This window comes from Anopheles coluzzii, chromosome 3 (genome assembly GCF_943734685.1).
Source record: "Anopheles coluzzii chromosome 3, AcolN3, whole genome shotgun sequence".
Taxonomy (NCBI): Eukaryota; Metazoa; Arthropoda; class Insecta; order Diptera; family Culicidae; genus Anopheles; species Anopheles coluzzii.
In genome coordinates, this window is record NC_064671.1 from 10,612,834 (window position 1) to 10,632,917 (window position 20,084).

The window sequence follows — 20,084 nt, forward strand, 5'->3', positions numbered from 1 at the left end:
TTTTTCATCTCGCTGGGGGCAAATGGCACAAAATCGAAGACGTGTGTAGACGGGACGCATAAAACATAGCGCGCAGGTTCATGCCGACGGCTGTGATCGACTGGACGGACCTGACCTATCTCGAAGTCGGTGTGGCAGGCAGTCATCGAAGCGGTCGAGTGACAGCTGCACAGTTTGAGACAACAAAGAACCGTTGCATTTCCATTCGATGGCTGTGTAATGTATTTCGCCCAAGGGGTGTTCTGTCAGCCCTTCCCCGTGAAGCGAACGAAACGATCTAGGGCGAGTTATCATTGTCTCGTGTAATCGTGCCTTTTTTTTTTACTCAACTCACATACATTATCGTTTGTTATAGAAGGAAAAAAGTAAAAGTCTGTGAATGGAGGAAAGCTGCAAAATTCAATTAATATTAGCGTCTGGCTCGGAAGATTATCCCACCAGTTTTGGCACCTTCAAATCCATTCGTGTGCGCTGAAGATTACTACCGAGAGGGTGAGAGAGAGAGAGAGAGAGAGAGAGAGAGAGAGAGAGAGAGAGAGAGAGCTTATCGTGTACGGTTGGATGGTTGGCAGCCGAACAGGAACTTTCGCCTTCTCATGCTAAATCGTGTGCTGCGGATTGAGTCGAGATTCGGCAAGAAAATGAAGCGATAAAACATTATGAGAATGGAATTAGATTTTTCCTCCTCCACTGCGGACTAGGAAGATTGGGCACGGGAATGAGATTTAATTTTGGGTTCCACGTTTTCTGTGTGGTTTGTTACTGTGTGAATGGTGCAAGACGCAGTAATGATTTGGTGAACAAGAATTAACTAGCCAACTACTAGCGTCCAGCTCCGAAAGTCCGAAAGCTGCTGGCTCATCGTCCGCTTATCGAGATGTGGAAAGACCAGCAGCTTAAGGTGCAGACGCCAGCGAAGTCATCTTCCGTGCCAAACTGGCAAGAACTGGCGCTTCACATGAATGACTCTCATTATGTGGCAATGAATGGACTGCAAACGGGGATGAATTAAATCCATCGTAGAAGTAGAGCACAATTACCATACCAATGGTTCCCTGCGTGCCGCTGTCATTACGACAATTAAGATTTACGACGTTAAATACACGCACATGCTTCGGACACATTCCTTTCCTCATGCAAATGCTAACAACCACATTTTTGCCTAATGCTTGAGTGCAAACATGGGAATTGTGTGTGCTTGTGTGTGCGAGCTCTATTTTTAACATCTCCGTCGAAATTATTCTACATTTTCAGGCTTTTGTTTTTTTTGGGTCCTCCCAAATCCTCTCCCCATGCATGCAATCCCAGGGCCATGATGGGACGCGCGGGCATGAAAATTGGAAATAAGATTAATTATCTTGTTTGCGCACTTTTCCGGATTGGCGTTTTGGGACTGACTGCTTATTTTTTGCCCGTTTTGTTTTAGCCTAACGAAAGCGTCGGCTCGTTGCGAGGGTGTTGTTGCACTTCGAGTCGATGGGCGCGTGTGTGTGTGTGTGTGTTTGGGCGATGGAAAATGATCGTCACGTGTACGCATTGCGTTACAGCGTACAGCGAGGTTGATTATCAATTCCGGGCCTGATTACACGCCAACGGTGCTGCGTACGATGTCTCGAGGGTATGTTTGGAAGGGGCGATGGGCCCTTTTTTGCTCCATTTTTCTGGAAGCGATGGAAGTAAGGTAATAAATTAAAGCGACCCTTAGGCAAGGCTTACTTTCGGACGGCTGATTGATGTGTGAGATCGAACCGGAAAATTTGTTGGATTTTTTCTATGTAATTTGGAAAATTGTGTTTGGAAAAGCAATTTAATTGGAATTGCTTAAATCGAATTGTTTTAAGATACAATAATCTGAAGAGTAAACACTTCAGTGTTGATGCGAAAGAAGCTACTGGGAAAGTGATTGATTTTTAGAGTAATTGGATTGACGAGGAGTGTGATGAGATTGCATAAACTAAGGCGCTTTGAAGGGTGGATTGCATACATTTAGGAAATTTTCAATTAGTTGAGAGATTCATTGGAAAAATGTGTTTTTGTCCTATAAACGGTTTTAATATATTTGTAAGTTATTTCACATTCTAAGTAACAACGAAATCACAGTGATGAGGACTGTTAAAAAATAATGAAGATCAAACACAAAACGCAGTTGTAATTAAATGATTGCTATAGAGACTTTAAGCCTTTCCGATACAATTAGCTTTTCACTGGCTGAGGTATATTTAAGGAGAATTCCGTGACAAACTTAACAATAAGAATAACCACCCAAACAAGACCCCAAAAACCCATTCCACAAAGCCTCTAGACAAATTTATAGCGCACTGAAGTTTCGGCCAGAAGCACAAAGCCACTGCCGTAACCATAACAACCATTCCGAGGGCTTTTGGTACCGACGTTCAAGAGCTTACCGCTCCCCGTTCCCGAAGAGGATGTAATTTTGAGGAGGGGGAAATTATTCAAGCACCCTTCGCTTGTCTTCCCGGGCACACACACACACACACATACAAAACCATACACCGAATGGGATAGACAAAGGAAGGAATTTTAAAGCTTTGGTAGCACATTTTCGGCAAACGCGTTCGAGCGTAAGCGAACTTTTCCTTCCGCTCCGTACCCTCCGGTCTCGGCCAGCTATATAGATGAGTAAAGACATCTCGCGTGAACTCGCCTGCCCGACTGACAGTGTCCTCTTCGCGCGTACTGGCAAAGTTTACGGTAACGGTCGGTCGATCTTCTGCTCCGTGCGATCTGGCTGGCTGGCTGGCTGGGAAGGATTTTGTTTGCATAAGTAATTAAGCGTCATTGAAAGTGACAGAAAATGAAGGCACTGGAAGCAGGGCTTCAAAGAAGCTTCCGATTCCTCAGAGAGCTCAGCGGTCTGTTTTTTTGTTGGGTGTGTGCGAGTGTGTCTAAAGCACTTTCCAACAGGATGCAAGAGAGAAAAAAACACCACAAAACGATGCGTTTTTGCGCTGGTTTGCAGAATCTCTGGGCCGGGCCAAAAGAACGCCGGATGTGTCGTGCAGAAAATTATGTTAAATTTTATCTCCCTTTTTTTGTCTGTGACGTGGGAAAAAAGGAGGAAAATATGGGTGCCAATGGTTGGTGTAATGTTTTTTTTTGGTGATAAATACAAAAAAAAACACAAACTTTTATGCTTCAAACATTTATAGAGGACGGTCGCTTGCAAGTGACCATGATGGTGTTCAGTGATAGTTTCGTGTGTGTGTGTCACCCATTCAACCATATCCTCTTGATGAGTGTGGTCGTGAAGAACGTTTAGTTTCAGCGGGAAACGAAACCGAAAAAACAACTTTCGGGAAGAAACTCACCATTTAAGCTCACTTGAAGGGGGCGCAAAAGGGTGTACGTGTGTGTGTGTGTGGAAGGCTTGCCTGGTTGAAGTTTTCCACACCTTACTCGGAAGCGAAGTTTTGATGTGCCTCCCGGGTGTCCTTTTCACACAACCCTTCCGTTCACCCTCCTCCCCCCTCTGGAGGGTTTGCATGGTTGCCGACGAGTGGTTTAACAGTGTGGTGAGATGGCCGCTGCCCAAGACAAATGGCGGTGACAAGTGGTTTGAGGAAGTTTTATCGGCCGTGGGGCTCGGGCGTGGTGAAAATTGTTGACGTAACAGATTCAAATATTCTACGAACAATTTCCATTTCGCGTTTGATGAGGTCCCTTGCTGCAACAAGGGGGATGATGGTGGTTGTGGTTGAATTTTGCCTGTTTGTTTATCTTATCTTTGCGGAGTAAGTTTGGTTGTAAGATGTCCGGGAACTGATTGGTGATTTGTTTTAACAAGATCGAGATTATTTAACTCCAAAATTAATTTTGAAAAATCTGCTCAATTTTGTTATCAAAATATCGAGCAACTATTATAAAATTATTACAAAATAATGCTACCGCCCCCTTCCCAGCACTGTAATTATTCACGAACACGAACGCTACAACCACTTAACTGTCGGACCGCAATTAATTTATTGATCGCGTTTGATTGCTGCCGCCCAACAGCGCTTAAGTATGTCGAAGCCACAATCTCATTCCGCAAATGGAAATTCACCACCAAGAGTGTGGGGGGAAATCACCCCGCTACCGTCCCATTTACAAGCGCGACAAACGTTACTCTAATTGAAATTCCAATCACTTCCGAATTTGCTGCCACTGTGGAGCGAACCGCAGAATCGTGCGAGCGTGAAAAACTGGTGTTGGGTAAAGTTCATTAACCCCACGTTTCGTGTCGTCTTTGCGATAGCACACACACACACATGCGTGGAAAAACGTACCCCAAATAGACAGTTCGTTCACTGACACAAGTCACATACGGGGGAAAAAGGTTCCATCCAGCATCCAGTGACTAAAGCCCAACGGGCAAATGGTTTCAGTTACTCTGGTGGAGAGGGGAGTGAAAGCAGGATGGGTAAGCTTTGATAAATTGCTTTTCCGACCACGCAAAGCACCCCAATTAAGGTATAAATCATCGTTCAGCGCATCAAATATCATCGAGAAATGGTCGAACAGCAAAAGAAAAGAAAAAAAAACTCCCAAGAACATTGAAAGAGAGAAAACAGTAAATCCTTCTCGAGCAGGGAGTGAACCGCCGAAGTCAGGCATTTTTCTTACACGAAACTTTTTCCAACCGGAATTCCCTTTTCCTCTGTGAGTGTGTTTTTGTGTCTTTTTTTTTGCTTCTCTTTCTTCTCGCAGGACGAGTTGTTTTCCTTCTCATTATTAGTTTGTTTCTTTGCCGTGTCCCTTCCGGCGATGTGCTGCTTGGTGCAGTGGTCAGCTCAGCGGGGAAGAGTTTAAGCGCAGGCAGCTCCTGTTACCAACTTTAATTGGGTCTGTGAAGTAGTTCATCTGGATGCGCTGCATTTTTTTGCAGCGTTTGGTTTGGAATTATGAGACGCTGCAATCTTTCACATTGTTCTGTGCTAATGCTCCACCGGGAGTCTGGTCGGTGTGTGTTAGTTGGTTGGTAACTTTTTTTTGCATCGCCCCCACTTGGAGTTGGAGCTACATTGTAATTCAATTCTATGCTGTTGATTGAGTAATGAAAGCAAGAAATTAAAGATGCCAGAAGTTTTAATAGTTTTTCGCCAGACCTTGAATTTGATATCCGTTATAACAAAAATGGAAGAGAAAATGGACAGTAAAGCTATTTTTGCTACGCGGTTTGCATAACTGTAGGGGAAATTTAAGCTATTCTGTCCAACAAAAAACGCCCGAAAGTATGCAAATCGGTTTGCAAAGCATGTTCAATCTCACCGAAACTCGAATTTGAAACGGCCCCAGCCCACAACGCATTGTTTTCACACCTTTGCAAACAATCAATCGAAGTAGCCTCGGAGGTATTTTCTCACTGGTCCGTCCGACGGGCGTCAGATTCGAGTTCATTTTCCACGAAACAATTGATTCGGCTACGGCCGGACATATTTTAATTTGCATGAAGCACAAGCTCCATTCCAGCGTCCGCCCCCGCCCGGCCAGTTAATTGGCTCGTTAGCATATTGAAGCGGATTCGACGAAATCGGCTTTCCTGGAATCTCGCTCTCCACATGCCATGCTTGAGGATGCTTTTAATGAATTCTCGTCATTTCTTGTGGCACGCGAAAGTAACTTCCACTCAGCGGTATCTTCCTGAAGGTACTTACGGGGGAAACAAAAATCTAAAATACCTTCGAATCTGACTTGCCTAACCCGCGTGGGGAGAATGGGAGAAAGCGCGTCGGCGTCAAATCCGCGGAACCAAACCTTTTTCCAAGAACGTTGACTTTATTATAAAACTTACCAGTCAGTTTCAAGGTGCGTCCGATGCCCTATCTCGCTGTTGGCTCGTTGTTGGCTGTGGATCGTTTGCATCATCGCCGCCCTCGTCCGCAATGGGAGTCTTAGGAGTGGCCGGAAACCTACCGGCGATCGTTTGGAAAAGCTTCCAGAACGCATCGGGCAGCGAGTCGGACATTTGGCGCCCCAGCGCCTGCTCCAGGTAGTTCAGCAATACCTCACCAATCGTGAGAATGTCCTCGGAATAGACGGGACGATCCTTGTGCCGGCGGGTGATCTTTCTCAGCGTCGCATCGAACAGCACCGGATCCTTGAAACCGTACTCGATGAGCGCACCGACCGCCTTGAACACGTGTATCGCCTGATCGTAGAGCGATTTGTTGTCCACCAGCGATTGGGCGTTGGGATCGTCCGTGAAATCGAAGTACGCAATGTAGCGCGGATGTTTGTGGAACAGCCTGTGGGGTTTGGGGGGTGCAATGTTAAGCGGCGTATTAGCGCGATGGGAAACTGTCAATCAAAAAAGAACAGCGGCATTTACTTACAGCAACAGCACATTTCGCCCGTGTACGTCCAAATCCTTGCGAATTAAGCCCCACGCACTGAACAGGGTAATTTTCTCCGAAGCCGTCAGTCCAGTTTGATCCATGTTTGTTCCCACTGGTGCTCCCCTGGTGGCAAGTCATCGTCTGCTACAATAATTAGTTGTTGTCTTTGGGCGCGTATTTTGACAGCTCGAGATGGGAAATTACCGCCTACTGGGATGAGCATTGCAAAACGTTCGTTGCGAATTCCATCAGCACACACCTTGCCCGTTGATGTGACGGCTCAATTTGTTAGCATTTAATAAGCGGGCACGAGAGTGTCTGTGTGTGTGTGTGTGTGTGTGTGTGTGTGTGGGCTTACAGTGTGGATTACGGAAAGCTCGAAGCTGTTTTCGGTAGGCTGGTCACGATCGATTGTATCGATAGATGCTTTCGCGAGATAACCAATCGATTTGAATTCGAAAGCCTGTGTGAATGTTTCCACGAACCGCGACAGAGAAAGCAACATTTTATTACATTTTATGCATACAGGGAGAGAGAGAGAAAGCAACACGAAAAGATGGCCATTTGGTGGACGTGTGTGGATGAGTTTTTGGGGTAAAATATGTTACCAAAATGCGTGTAGGCACACCCGGTTGTTAATCAATTTCCGATCAAAAAACGACACACACTCGCGCGGTTGCGATATTATCTTATGGCGGGTAAAAGGTATTCCCTCCGAATCTGGTGATGCGTGGGGTCTTCGGGTGCATTACGTGGCATTGCCACACGTGAAAGAATGTGCCCGAACTGGGCTGGGGAACATACCTTAGGTTGCGTGTTGCTTATCGACAAGTGTGCAAGAACCGACTGGCTCAGAAGATCAGAAAATCGACATTACGGTCACGTAAGCGCTCAAAGTGATATTTAGCGTACTTACGTGATCGGACGGGAAGATGGGTGCGAACCCTTCCAGCACAGGTCCGCTTGTAAGGTAAGGCTTGCCTTTTTTCCCTCTTCACGCAAGCGGCGGCGAGCCCTGACCATTAGCAAACCAAATTTGCTTAGTGCATTCCACCACTGGGAAGCCCCAGCACAGCACTGTGTAGCAATAAAAGTAAGTTTGCACAAGCAAACCCCTCCGTTTCGGTGAGCAGGCAGACACACACATTAAGCATCGATTTTCGCCATAATGAAGTAATGAAATTTTGTTTGCGTAGCGCAAAGCGGCGCATCGTTTCGCTTTGGCGTACGTCGTTAAGCGGGCAACGTTCTTTTCTTCGTGCTGCAAAACGGAAGAGTTGTAAATAGGAGGGAGAGAGAGAGGGAAAAGAAGAGAAGTAAAAATGGCACAACGCAAGATGAAAAATGTGGCAAAGAATGAATGTAATTTGTATTGTGATATGAAATGATTTCTAGCGTAAGTTTACATCTGGAGCTTGTAATAGCGTCGGTCGGTGTAGAATGAGGAGAAGCAAACAACAACAAAAAACACTCCCAGCGTGAAAGTGGTTGCGTTCTCTATTACACATTCTAACGGCCAGCGTGGAAGTGGAAAGAACCGAGGAGTGTACTGCCGTTGTTGTTGGGCTGTAATGGTAGATCATTTATTACGACCCTCCGCGTCCGTGTGTGTGTGTGTACTCGCAGTCCTTCTCACTAAAATAAATAAGCCCAAAGTCCCGAGCCATCTCAGCGGCTTTCCGGCGTTGACGCAATTGCTCTTCCCAGCAGCAGGATGCGAGTACGCAAAGGGGTAGGTCGACGGACGACTACAATCGACTCCTTTGCGCCTTGAAGCTTGAGTTGAGTGTGCGTACGCGTACGAGTTCCTTTTTTTCCCCAGTGCGTAGAGCTTCAAGAAGCCGGCACCTAATCGTAAGGAGAAAGTATGTCACAGTCTAATAAGTTTTCCCATTTACGGTCCTTCCTAGCCGGCCAACGTTATTGCATGGGACTGTGTCGGAGCAGCTCAATTCGCATGTTTGAAGTAGTCGCATAGAAGAGCCACAACCACAACTACGATGAAGTTACTCTTGTGCGTGTATTATACTGCGTTGTAGATTACGACGCGCGTGCATTTGGTTTGCGGATTTACTGCGCCGACAGTTTTCCCTTTTTGTGCTAAGAGCCGTGCTCGTGCTGTGGTCGTGAGTGTCTTGAGAGTGGAGATTAGAAGCGGGAGAGGGACTTTTGGGCAGCGGTGTCCGTAGGCATATCTTGAGCGCAGACTTCCGGATACTGCGAAAGCTTGCGGGATGAAGATAATCATCAAAACAATGTTTCCCTTTTTTTTACTACCGGTAAAGCCAGTGAAGTCAAACACATGTTGTACGAGATTCTTATTGGCTTTTTTAGGGGTTTTTTTTTGTAATATTCTTTAGGGACTACATTATGGACACTGGTTTTGGGGTAGCGCTGCGTACGCGGACATCTGGCAGGCGAGAAAAATAGAAACGCTCTTTTGGTCGATTTTTTATCGCTCTCATTTCGGCAGCTTTTCTACCGCCATTTGCGGCTAGATAAAGCGATGGTAACTATGAACGCATCAAGCAACCATTGCAACCGCCTGCTGATCACACCTTCGAGACCCATTGGGAAGATATACGGAGCGCATTCTTTTCCCATCCAAGACAGTTCAGTGACCTTTCAACGGAATCTGTGTGACGGTGGCAAATTGATACTCTATCGCTAGCCACTAACCTACAGCTCTGGCTGCAGCCGTTGTTTGCCAGCAGGTGCTAACTTGTAATTTGCTTGATGGTATGTAAACTCCCTAATCGACCATCTGCGACCATCATCATATCCACCTGCTGTGTTGGGGTGGGAGGGTCGAAAACAATACGAGCAAATAATATTCGATCCCTGGAAACCCTGGGTTTGTCCATTTGTCCTAATTGCGAAAAACGATCCTCGAACCAGTTTGTTCAGCGAATGAGAGAGGTGCTTCGGGCTTGGTACTGGAGCATGCTTGCTAAACGCCTGCACTACTGTTGACACTCACAGCTGGCCATTCCTCGGTACGTGCCGGGGCGACAGCACAGCAGGCCGGAACGATAATTGATGGCTGGCTCAATCGAAATGAAACCAAGGGAATTGGAAGCTAATTCCCGGGATGAAATGTCATCACCCGGTGACAGTGACATGTTCATCAGCGTGATGGAGCTGGAACACGATACACGGTTGAGCACGGGAGGAAACGGGAAATGCGTCCGGTCGTCGGGCTAATCAGTGAGAATTGAGGCCCGTGAGGTTTGCCACGGTAGGGGTGGTGCTGGGGTGCTGTTGATTGTGTCCCGCCGCGCTAAAAGTGTTGATGATTTAATCCACTGCCGTGAACGATTGGCTTGAATGGTGCTTTGGGGCTTTGCGAGAGACGATCGTCGTTCATTGTTGCTGTTATGTGAAACAAGTGGCCAATAATGTTAAATAAAGTAACATTTTCTCTTCAGGTCATGTCAGGTTGAGTGAGATGACTAAAATGTATAAAAATTGCTTCAATAGAGTCCTCTTATTTGCAATATTGGGATGTAATATGCCTCGATAATCCTGAAATACTTTAGCAATTTAGAAACTTCTTACAATAGCGAAAGTTTGACAAAGTCGAAATTGCGTATTACTTCGATCATTAGCTGATCAAATCATTTTCTAAAAGATACGATACAAAAAATTACCTAATTCATAGCTTTTTTGCCCTTGACAGTGCAATGGATCGAACTAAACCTTCCTTTCCCGTTAAGGTTAATATCAAATAGCCCGGCAAAAAAGTTAATAAACTTCCAATTTTCTATTTATCTTTGGCCGTGTTTCTAAGACAAGCCTCCGCCCCACAACTCCGCTTCTGTGTAAAACACATCGACCTTCCGTAGTGTGGAAAACATTGACAAAAAAAAACTCACCATTCTACCCCAACCCTTGGGGATTGACATTGAAAAGGCTCGCGCAAAACGGATAAGCTATTTAGGTAATTATTTCCCGCCAGTGAAAAGCGACGATGAAGGTCAACAAAAAAAGAAAAATCCATCCAGCATCCCTAAAGGGTACGGCACGGTTCCTTTTTTTTTCTTTCTTTGCGAAAGGTCACCATCGCGATAATGGACGGGATGAGAGTCCTGCGAAAACCTGCCGTTCAGCACTTACTCCGCTAAAGCCATGGCAGCATGGATGATGGAAAACAATCAACGCCAAGCCAGTTGCCAGTGGGCCAGGTAGCTGATCTGGGTGCTAGGAAAAAGCTTCACTGGCACGGTGCAAAAGGTCGCGCACAGGTTCAGGCTGGCCGTTTTGTGGAGCTGGGTAATGTCCAGCGAAAATTAGGTACTTTCGGTTTAATTACTTTCATTCTGTCTTCCGGTGAATGGCCCATAAGGTAGTGCAAATTTGGTAGCCGTTTTTTTTTTTGTAATTTTAATTTAAGTAAGCTCGTTTAAAAGCACGACCCCCACCCTTCGGGTGGTGATGCAGCTGGTGATGGAGAGGCAGACAGGTTGGAATGGGTTTTATGAGTGCAATTTTTATTCCGGATGGCCTTTGCGCGGGCAGCTTGAGTACCGTTTCGATGATGATTTTTTAATTGGAGTGCTTTATTTTGCCATTTCGCTGAAGGTTGTATTTGTAAATATTTGTATGCCGTAGCTCAGGAGCAGCTTTTGACAGTCGCGTTGTGTCATGCGGATTGCATAACTCACAAACGATGAACGAAAAACTCACGATGGAGGCGCCTAGCTTCTGTTAAACCGACTCAAATTAACACTTAAAAATAAAGCCAAAACAAAAGAAACTGCACCTACCATCATTGTCTAGCACACATCAGTGATGGCAAGTGAATGAAAAGTAAACTCTACCGCCGTACAGTGTGTTTATCTTACCATGGGAAGCAAATCGTTACCCATCCGCCAGGCGCTACCTAACGTACGAGAGACTGAACGTTTTTGCTCCACCTAGAGCATTTCGCGCGTTCCGATTTGCTCGCAGGGACAAAGTTAAGTACATACCATTCGTTTGGATGTCGCTACGGTAATTACCGGTACCGGTTAGGTAGCCTCTAAATTGCCCGGTCAAATGGGTGCAAGGGGTTGGGAAACAGAGAGAGAGAGGATGGGACAGCGGACAACTGCAGACGCCATCATCATGCCACTGACAGACGATTACCGCCTTCATGACAGCCATCGGTGTTACCAATTTCAAACACCCTCTACCCTGCAATGACAGCAGCGTTCCTGGCCCTGAAGACTGGCCAAACTTTAGTTGATCTTGTACGGTAGGCAGACAAAAAAGGTACAAAGCCATTAAACTGTGAAACTCTGCTAAGGTGAGAGGAGGAAGAAACGCTTCAGATGATGTAGGTGACGCTCTTGATGTAATAAAAAGGAAAAAATCGCGATCGTTCCACTGAACAAAGAGTGCTTAAATTGGCATTGGGGAGGGGGGGGGGGGTGACATCGCTGGTTCGAATTTGTCACAGTCGAGTATGTATGGCAGAAGTTTGCTTATTCGCTTGTCGTACTTTCGAAAGCTTGCCAGTAGAGTGGGAACGATTGGGGAGAAGAAGCTGTGAGAGAGAGAGCATGCGAGCGTTTCATTTCATTTTCACCATTTATCGCTGTCGTTTAATCTGTCACATGGTTAGGGAACATGGTTAGCTATGTATGTGTTTGAGTTAGTCTGATTTTTTCGCCTGAAAGTGATTGTTTGTGTGCTCGTGTTGAAGATAGGCGATAGGACAAATTGAGCTTCTCTATTTGGTTGAGCTCTGGAGGATCGTTTGAATGTAGCTGTGTGTGTGTTTTTATTCAACTAAACCGTGCAATTTCATTCTGTGATGGTATTAGTTACATTTCCGCTTTGGTTGATGGACGGCAAAAAGCTCCGTAAAGTGATAGTCACCGGAAATAGGTCATGAAACCGATCATTGGAAGGAGAGACTTCTTATATAACTTCTTATTTATTAGCAAAAGAACAAAAAAAAACAATAACGGCCCAATAGTTGAATGTCTAACACTAAAGAAGAGATCTTCAATAGGTACTTTATGAAGTCATTGATATAATACGGTCGTTTGATTGTATGAAAGCCCAGCGAGACCGATGCTGTGATACTTTTGTTTTGAACCCCATGCCCATAAAAGCATCCAATCATCTATATTCAAATCGTCCTTCCACCCATCATCAGTCAAAAGTGACAAGTCATTTTTTGAAAGGCTTCATAAAAAATGAATCGCATATATATTTTAATCATTATGACATGTGCACCACCCGCAGCTCCCCCCAAAGGACCAAACGAGATCGATACTCGATACCGGTACAAATCAGTCGTCTGCCTTTACCACGATTGACACTACATACCCCACTCGAGAGCGGGGCTGAGAGAGCTGTGACATCGAGATGAAAATGAAACTCCATTTACATATCGTAACGATGGTACGATTCCGTCCGAACAACGGTACGATCATCAGCATTGCCAGTTGAGTCATCGCAGAGCGTATCCTCTTGAATTGGAATTGGAAAAGTGGACGTCAACCAAACAAAAAAGGGGGGGGGGGGGGCAAAATGTTGAAGAGGAATGGAACTTTCCCACACAAACGCACTCCCGCTCGTTGAAGTTAAATTTGCTTTTGATCGAGAAAGCTCACATGTTTCCCAAAAGTGTTTCGGTGGCGGTAGGGGCAGCAAGCATCCACTCGAAATGGAAAGAGATAAAGTGAGAAAAACAAACACTCCGAAAAAAGCCGAATCGATCGGTGGCATTGCTACTGGTTGCTGGTTGGAAAGATTTTAACGCTTATTGACACACCCAACGGTGCGTGGGAATGGTGGTTTCGATGTTTTTCGCGCTCTTTACGGTGGTTGTTATTGTCGCGTGATGCTGCTGTTTTTTTCTACTCTCTACAACTCGGGGTGTGCCTCGACCCTTGGCTGTAGTACATACAGCTGTTGCCGTTGACATATGACGAACTATTTGTTGTTGGGTGGCACATTAGCATGTCAGGGCCAGGAGGGCTGTGCTTGATTTTGCCAACAGCCATTGAAGGAATTGACGTTTATGTGTTCATGTGTCATGGGAAAAATGACTTTTGGTTTGGCGGGAGAGCATTACTGGGAGTTGTTGTGAAGTGATTTGTAAGTTACAAAAATAAATAATATATTTATAAATAAGGAATGGATGAACGTTTTCTACTTGGTTTATCCGTATTAAACTGTTTTTTATGTTAGAAAATTTATCTATCCTATTAAGTATTCTTATGGGAATATCAAAATCAGAATTTAAGGTAAGCACATAAAATCCTAAAATTCCAGTGCTGGTTGTCCACGTTGTAGTTTTCCTTCAGAAAAAGTTTAAGCTAAACAATCTCATTTTTCTCATGCATGTTTGGACTTGTTTCAAAATTTCGCACACATACTCACAGTATCGGAAGAACTTTTTGGGCAACGTAGCCAGCAAAAGATAACATGCCGCCCGAAGGCACTCACCACGAGACGTGATGAGGTCATGAGTTTTATGAGTTCCTTTGACTACGTTTTTTTGGCAACGTGTTACCATCATACGGTGGTAAATATTTTATATCTTATCTCTCTCCCCCGTTAAAAAGGAATGTTTTGATGAGACATAAAAGTGTTATAAAGCACTATAACTGGAAGAAAATTGCACACAATTGCTCGGCGACAAAGGTGACAATTTTAATGATCTATTTTCCTCTCCTCGAAGAAGACGCTGGAAGAGATAGTGCGTTCAATAAAATAGCGTTTGAAGGGTCCCCTTTTCCAAGAAGATCCACTACACCAATACCTACAGTAGCCACTATCGTTATATTGGTGCAAAGGAGCACTTCAGCAAGCTGCACCTGCCACCAGGAACGGGTAACGAGGAACAACAAGCTACGAGCTGCCAGTGTTCGACCTAATGGACACCGGATTTCGGACAACTAATGGTCAATATTTCGTACCCGAACCATTTCCCAAGAGTGCTCCAGTGACGCTTTGGGGTTTTTTTTGTGGGCCGAAGAGCTGTGTAAATAAGCAACTCGAATCGACCTACTTTCCGGGCCCGGGAGAAGCTTTCCACACGCGGCGAATATATTCATTCACGTCTACTCCTTGTGGGGTAGACCCAACCACTTCCCCCAGTATTAATAGCAAGGTGATAATGATGGTGGTTACGATTATGGAACTCCAAACGTGTGTGTGTTGGGTGGGTGGAGAAAACGAGGGAGAATGGGGGAAAAAATCAGAACCATTGAAAATGGGAATTCAGAATCGTACATCGGTCGGTGGAAACGTACAAAAGCGAACAGGAAGTCAGAATCGCTTTTCCGGGCGGTTCACTCATTTGGAAGAAAGCATTCCCCGCCCAAAAACTCGGTGTGTATGCGTTTTCTAACGGTTCTGGGTGGTGTGTGTGTGTGGAATTCCATTCCTGGTTTCATTTTTTCACCTTTTTGGGGACCTTTTTGGAATAATATGATGATGATGATGGGTTTTTGGTGTGACCCATTTGCTTCCCGTATTCGATTGCATTGTCGTTGGCGGTCGTCAGGGCGGGTAGTGAGCAAGGTGAAGGTGTGTGTTACGAATTTTTCATCACATCCAGCCACAACAGCTCGCGACCGTGGTTGGACTTTGGGCGACGCTAGGTGCCACACAACGGCGACAATTGGACGTGCAACTGGAGTTGTGCAGTGTTTCAGTTTTGTGTTTTGTGTTGAAAGGAGCAAAACGGGATTGCCGTACGCATAATGATGGCGAGTCATAAAGCCAGCAGCAAACGGTTTGATTGTGTGAAGGGTGTATTAATGCATTCAGTGTGAGAGTGTCGAAGCATTTCAAGAGGGGAGTAAATTGGGAAGATGCAATTATTGCCCATTTGGGGTAGGCTTTATGAGAGAGTGGATGAAAAGGTTAAGTGTATTTGAACCGATTTGAAGAGGAAATGTAATTGTGAACAATACACTTCGTGTAACAGCTTTGTGAAGGAGTTTTGTATGTTGTAAGGGTAAGTTTGTTTGGATCTTTGTGAACTTAGAGGTGAAAAAGACGCTCTAAATTGCTAAAAATGAAGACAAATATCACCCAGTTTGGCTATTTTACTAGTTCTTATTAAACTTAAGCATGTTTAATGGTTTTAAAGGACCCTTAATTTGTAAGAAATAGCGACTATTTTGACGAAAATACATAATTTTAAAAGCTTATCTCAACGCAAGAACAGCTTGAAGTTACCGCCGTGTTCAAAGCGAAATCAACTGTCGGCTTTTATCGTGCTTTATCTACACACCAACACGGAGAGACAGCTCCATCTAACAGGAAGCATGCCCACAAACGCTATCAAGAGTAGAAAATTAATGGAAAGCAGTAGAAGTATTAGAAAAGAGTACGGTTCAACCCACTGTCGGTGATGAGCTGAGTTTGCATTTGCCACACGCGGGCTTTAAATTGTTGCGTGCCAAAGCTCTATTTCCCGTGCGGAGGGTGTTCCAATACCAACAAGCGAAGCGGATGGTGGCGGAGAAGGCACACAGTGCAAGCACTTGCAAGCACTTACAATCGATGACGAAGAGTAAGCACTTTATTTGGGTCCCGGAACATGCAACGCGGTAATATTGGAGCGGAAATTTTTGCACAGGATGATCCACGACCGGCACAAGGGATTGTGCCGGGAGTTTAGTTTTGTTGGTGGCATGCAATCGTGCTCCCCACAGCAGTAAGGAACCGCTCCAGCAGCAGCGACAGGATGGGGCAGGCTTATGGCGTGTGGTCGTGCTGTTGCATGTGCGGTCGCTTGGCCCCGGGGCAATTGATGCACCGGAACTGGTGCGGTATTTTCGCACACACGGCATCTATGGAGTCACGGGTTGGGTGGTCGTTATTTAAATGCGGCCGTTTTCATTGTGAAGGCATTTTGCGGCGCAAAGTCTACGAAGCTTTGCGGAGGGTTTCGCTGTTTACCATGCAAATGCAAACGGCGTTGCATGGTGGGCCTGTTCCCCTGAAAGTGTGTCAAAAAGTCGACGAACTCTTGCTGTTTGCGGGCATCGATTTGTGCTGCTCGAAGGAGGAGGTGTGTGGGTGTGTGAGGATTAGATAGGAAGTCATTGTACCGTTGGTTGCGAGTTGGTTGACGCCTAGGCCGCGGGGAAAAGGGAGTTTGTTTTGGGATCGGTGTTTCATTGCATTTCGAACAGAAAAGGCCCGGATTGTTCATAACAAAACCGTTGGATCGTTGGCAAAATATTTGAAGGGCGGGGGAAAAAATGATTCCAAACTCTATTCAGTCCTTCAGACGTTCGAGACGAGTGGTGCGCTGAGTTGGGAAGCAAGCCGAACAAAAGGGGTCCAAAATCCCCGTTTTCAATTATGTAGCCAATAATCAATTCGCTGTCGACTCCGCTGATGGTCCTTTTCTGAAGGACTGGCAGTAAGAATAAAGGGAACGGAAAACTCTCTCGCTGTCACTGATTTGATTGCGATGTTTATTCGCTCCAAGATTCTAAGATTTTTGGGGATTGATCGTTGGTTCTTTTAATAAGAAATTCAAGAAAAGGAATCCTTCTGCTGGTGGCCTTAGTTCTGATGGTCTTTTTTCTCTCTTATTTCTTCTTCTGATTACAGTTCTCTGAATGGATAGATCATCATGATAATGATGCACCGTATGAAGGTAAGAGATGTTTTGATTTTGTTCCGTTGCTTTATTAATGGTGGTTTTGGGCGAAGAGAAGAGCGGTGCGATAAAATGAAACACACCATGAACTGCTCTCGAACACGTTCACGAGTGAAGAATTGCAGTTCATTACTCCAAATCAAATCCGGTTAATGAATCAACCTCGAAATCTTCATCCAGCTCCATCTTGACACTCACTTGTTTCGTGCTTCATTTACGTTTATTCTTTCAACACATCCTATTAAGAACCGAGTTTCAAATCGCTTGAAGTATAAAATTAAAAGCTCGTTTTAGATAAATAGAGTTTTGGAGTATTGTTACAAATTAATTTCTATAAACCTGTTTTCAATCATTAAATCTAATATGAAAAGGAAAAAGAGAGCTTCCTTCCAGTAAATAGCACGAGCTATCCAATCTTGTTTGTTAACTCTTAAATCGTCCAATTTAATGTCCAGCTGTGGTTCCCGCTCCAAGTGTAACGATGGCTACCAGTTTTAACAAGAAACTGGACAAACGATTCAATAAAAAAATCATCTTTATTATACTTCCTTCAAACACTTTACCCACCCCACCACGATCGATGGTCCGGACAAATGCTGGCGTGTTATAAAATACGGGTCATTGCATCCATAACAGATTGCTACCGCGCTCCGTGCGGCAGGCTGGCAGCCGCTCTCGTCCGACCGTCCACCGTGAGTGTGCTCCGCCTGTACTCTATAATTAAATAATAAACAGACGATTAGCGGTGCGATATTGAACCGGTTGCAGCCGTGAAATAAATCATGCTGCACATTGGACGTCGGCGCGAGATAGTGTGGGCACGACCGTGCTGCGTCCGTTTTCCACCGTGAGCGCTTCTGGCGAAAGCGGGTGCAATAAACAGGCAATAAAAATAGTGAATAGCACTGTCCGACAATAGCCCGCGGGATGAATCTTTGTCCGGAGCGTCTCAAACACGCACCGGCAGAGACGCTGAATCAAGGAACGTGTTGGTGTTGGGGAAAGGCAAGAAATATCCTTAACACACATTTTTAGCCCCGAACGTGAACGCAACGCAGCGAATGACGCTGATTATTTATTTTCCATTATCGTTTCCGTTTCGATTGACTTGAAATTGAGCGGCAAAAGGGGAGAAAAAAAGGAAAGCAATGATTGCGTGCGAGGTCGCTCGAGGAGCCCGGGCAAGTCAAGGCGCGAACGCACGCAACTCGGTGTGAGTGTTTGTTTCTCGTTGGAAAGGAATGAAATGGAGAAGAAAAAAAAAATTAAAAAAAAGAAAAACACCCGTTGCAGGAGCCGGAGTCGCCTGGGAAACTGTTCCGAAAGCAATCCATGCTGCTGTGGCGCCCGCTGTCTTCGAGATGACAATGGAAAGAAGTTATCTGTTCGCCTGCCACACTGAAGCTGCCCAGTGGACAAAAAGCTTGTTAAAAGAGTGCTCTCACACAGCAAAGCCATATGATTCGAAAAGTTTTTAAGTTCATGGTCATAAAAATGCATACTTTTCACGGAGCGTAGCATAACAAAGCGCCTCAAAGTATGCAACATGCATTACAATTGTACTTAATGAATTCAATTATCTTGCTTCTCACATTTCCGCCAAAACAAATTTTGTCCACTGGGAACTGTCCGCGCCCTTTGGTGCGAGGCAATTTAGCACAAATGAAAGCGAACGCAGCATCCTGTGGAGACAAAGAAGAGAACCATCAAATTGGAATTTGATATCCCAGGTCCGAGGACGAATTTATCTTTGGCTGAGACAGACAGAACCACAGCTTGCGGAAGGAACGACGCTCCGACGTCTTTACCTTCTACTTTGTGTTGGCTTAACCTTCTTTCAGTGGGACCCGGCGACGGAGTAGCGTAATCGAATCACGAGAGGATGTTTGTACTGTCCGGAGCGGCTTCCAATGCTCGGCAAACATGGTGCATGTTCTGTTTGACAGGTCCATCCCAGAGAAGACAGTGAAGAAGGCACAGGCAATATATCCGTTCGGCAAACGGAGCGTACTTGTATGTACACTTTTACTTTCAAGTGTGTTGTTATTTGCAGTACTCGTCGTAGAGCTTTCGCAATAAGCAGTTACTGCAGAGCATGGGGCTGAGCAGGGTGACTTTGAGGAGCTCGTCCGTACCGGCCGTAAAATGGTTTGACACAGTGGAGTTGGAATTGATTGAAAATGGTGTTTATTGCAATGTTGCGCTGGCGCTACGCCTCGTAAGAGCGAGACACCGAGAGATACTGCATGCGTGTTTTCCGTCACTCGGAAGTGGTATGATGTTGGCGCTCATGCTGGGTGAATCAACGGGACGATTGTAAATGTTTGATTGGCTGTAGCTGACAGCTGAGAAATTGATTTACTACTGATGTGCTAGAGGCGGCATTCAGGAGGCTGAAAAATTGGATTTATGATGCGTGTGTGAGAGATGTTTTACTCGTTTGTAGCCTGTCTTGGCAGGAGAGCATGTAGATCGGGACGGAGTGAATGAAGTTATCCTTGTTGGGCTGCAAAACCCTATGTCAATAGGGAGCTTGATTGTAGACGAACTGTAATGGTTCCGATGATTAATACGGAATGATATTAAAACGATCGTTTTGTGATTTAATCGCTTTAGTTGTTATTCAGCATGAACAGCTATTAAGTGCAGAAGTATGTTCCACAGTGTTGGAGTAATCCATCTCCATTTACCGTGCAGCAGATGCGAAAAATTACTTCTGAATGGGAGTTTCACACCATCACAGAAACCATCCAATAAGAAAGCAAGCAGAGCAATATTGTACTCAGATCCCACCACTTGCGGGTACCACCGTGTCGTCCAAACAGCTCAAAAGTTGCTGTCAAACCCGATCGTCAGCAAAAATGCCCTACATCCTCTGTTCACTGTTCACGTCACTGGTGCTGGAAAGTTGCAGCACCACAGAAACTTGAACACGCTGTCAATCATGTCGAGCACGCTTATCGGACGAATGTGTTTTTTTGCTTCTTCTTCGTCTTGTGCACCATTCTTGTGGTTTAGCGAGTATGGCAAACGGTCTAACGAAGCGTGCACGTGATTCGCACCCCTATCGATAAGGGTCATAAATTTGAAATCTATTCGTCCACGCTCTTGTGCCCGCTGCCCGC

General features: G+C 45.2%; 2 protein-coding genes across 6 annotated transcripts in view; one reads left to right on the plus strand and one right to left on the minus strand.

Annotated features, from left to right (window-relative positions):
- LOC120954864 (transient receptor potential-gamma protein) overlaps positions 1 to 20,084 on the plus strand; it is a 73,937-nt gene that overhangs the window by 36,378 nt on the left and 17,475 nt on the right. For all 5 annotated transcript variants that reach the window (XM_040375147.2, XM_040375146.2, XM_040375149.2 and 2 more), the window contains exon 3: positions 16,911 to 16,956. The gene's annotated coding sequence lies outside the window, so the exon portion shown is untranslated. The remainder of the gene's footprint in view (positions 1 to 16,910; positions 16,957 to 20,084) is intronic.
- Positions 5,116 to 7,487, minus strand: LOC120954865 (myoglobin-like). Its single transcript, XM_049608186.1, has 2 exons — positions 6,333 to 7,487; positions 5,116 to 6,245 (listed from the first exon to the last, which is right to left on the minus strand). Exons 1-2 carry the CDS (start codon positions 6,434 to 6,436, stop codon positions 5,801 to 5,803), a joined length of 549 nt encoding a protein of 182 aa, XP_049464143.1. The 5' UTR covers positions 6,437 to 7,487; the 3' UTR covers positions 5,116 to 5,800.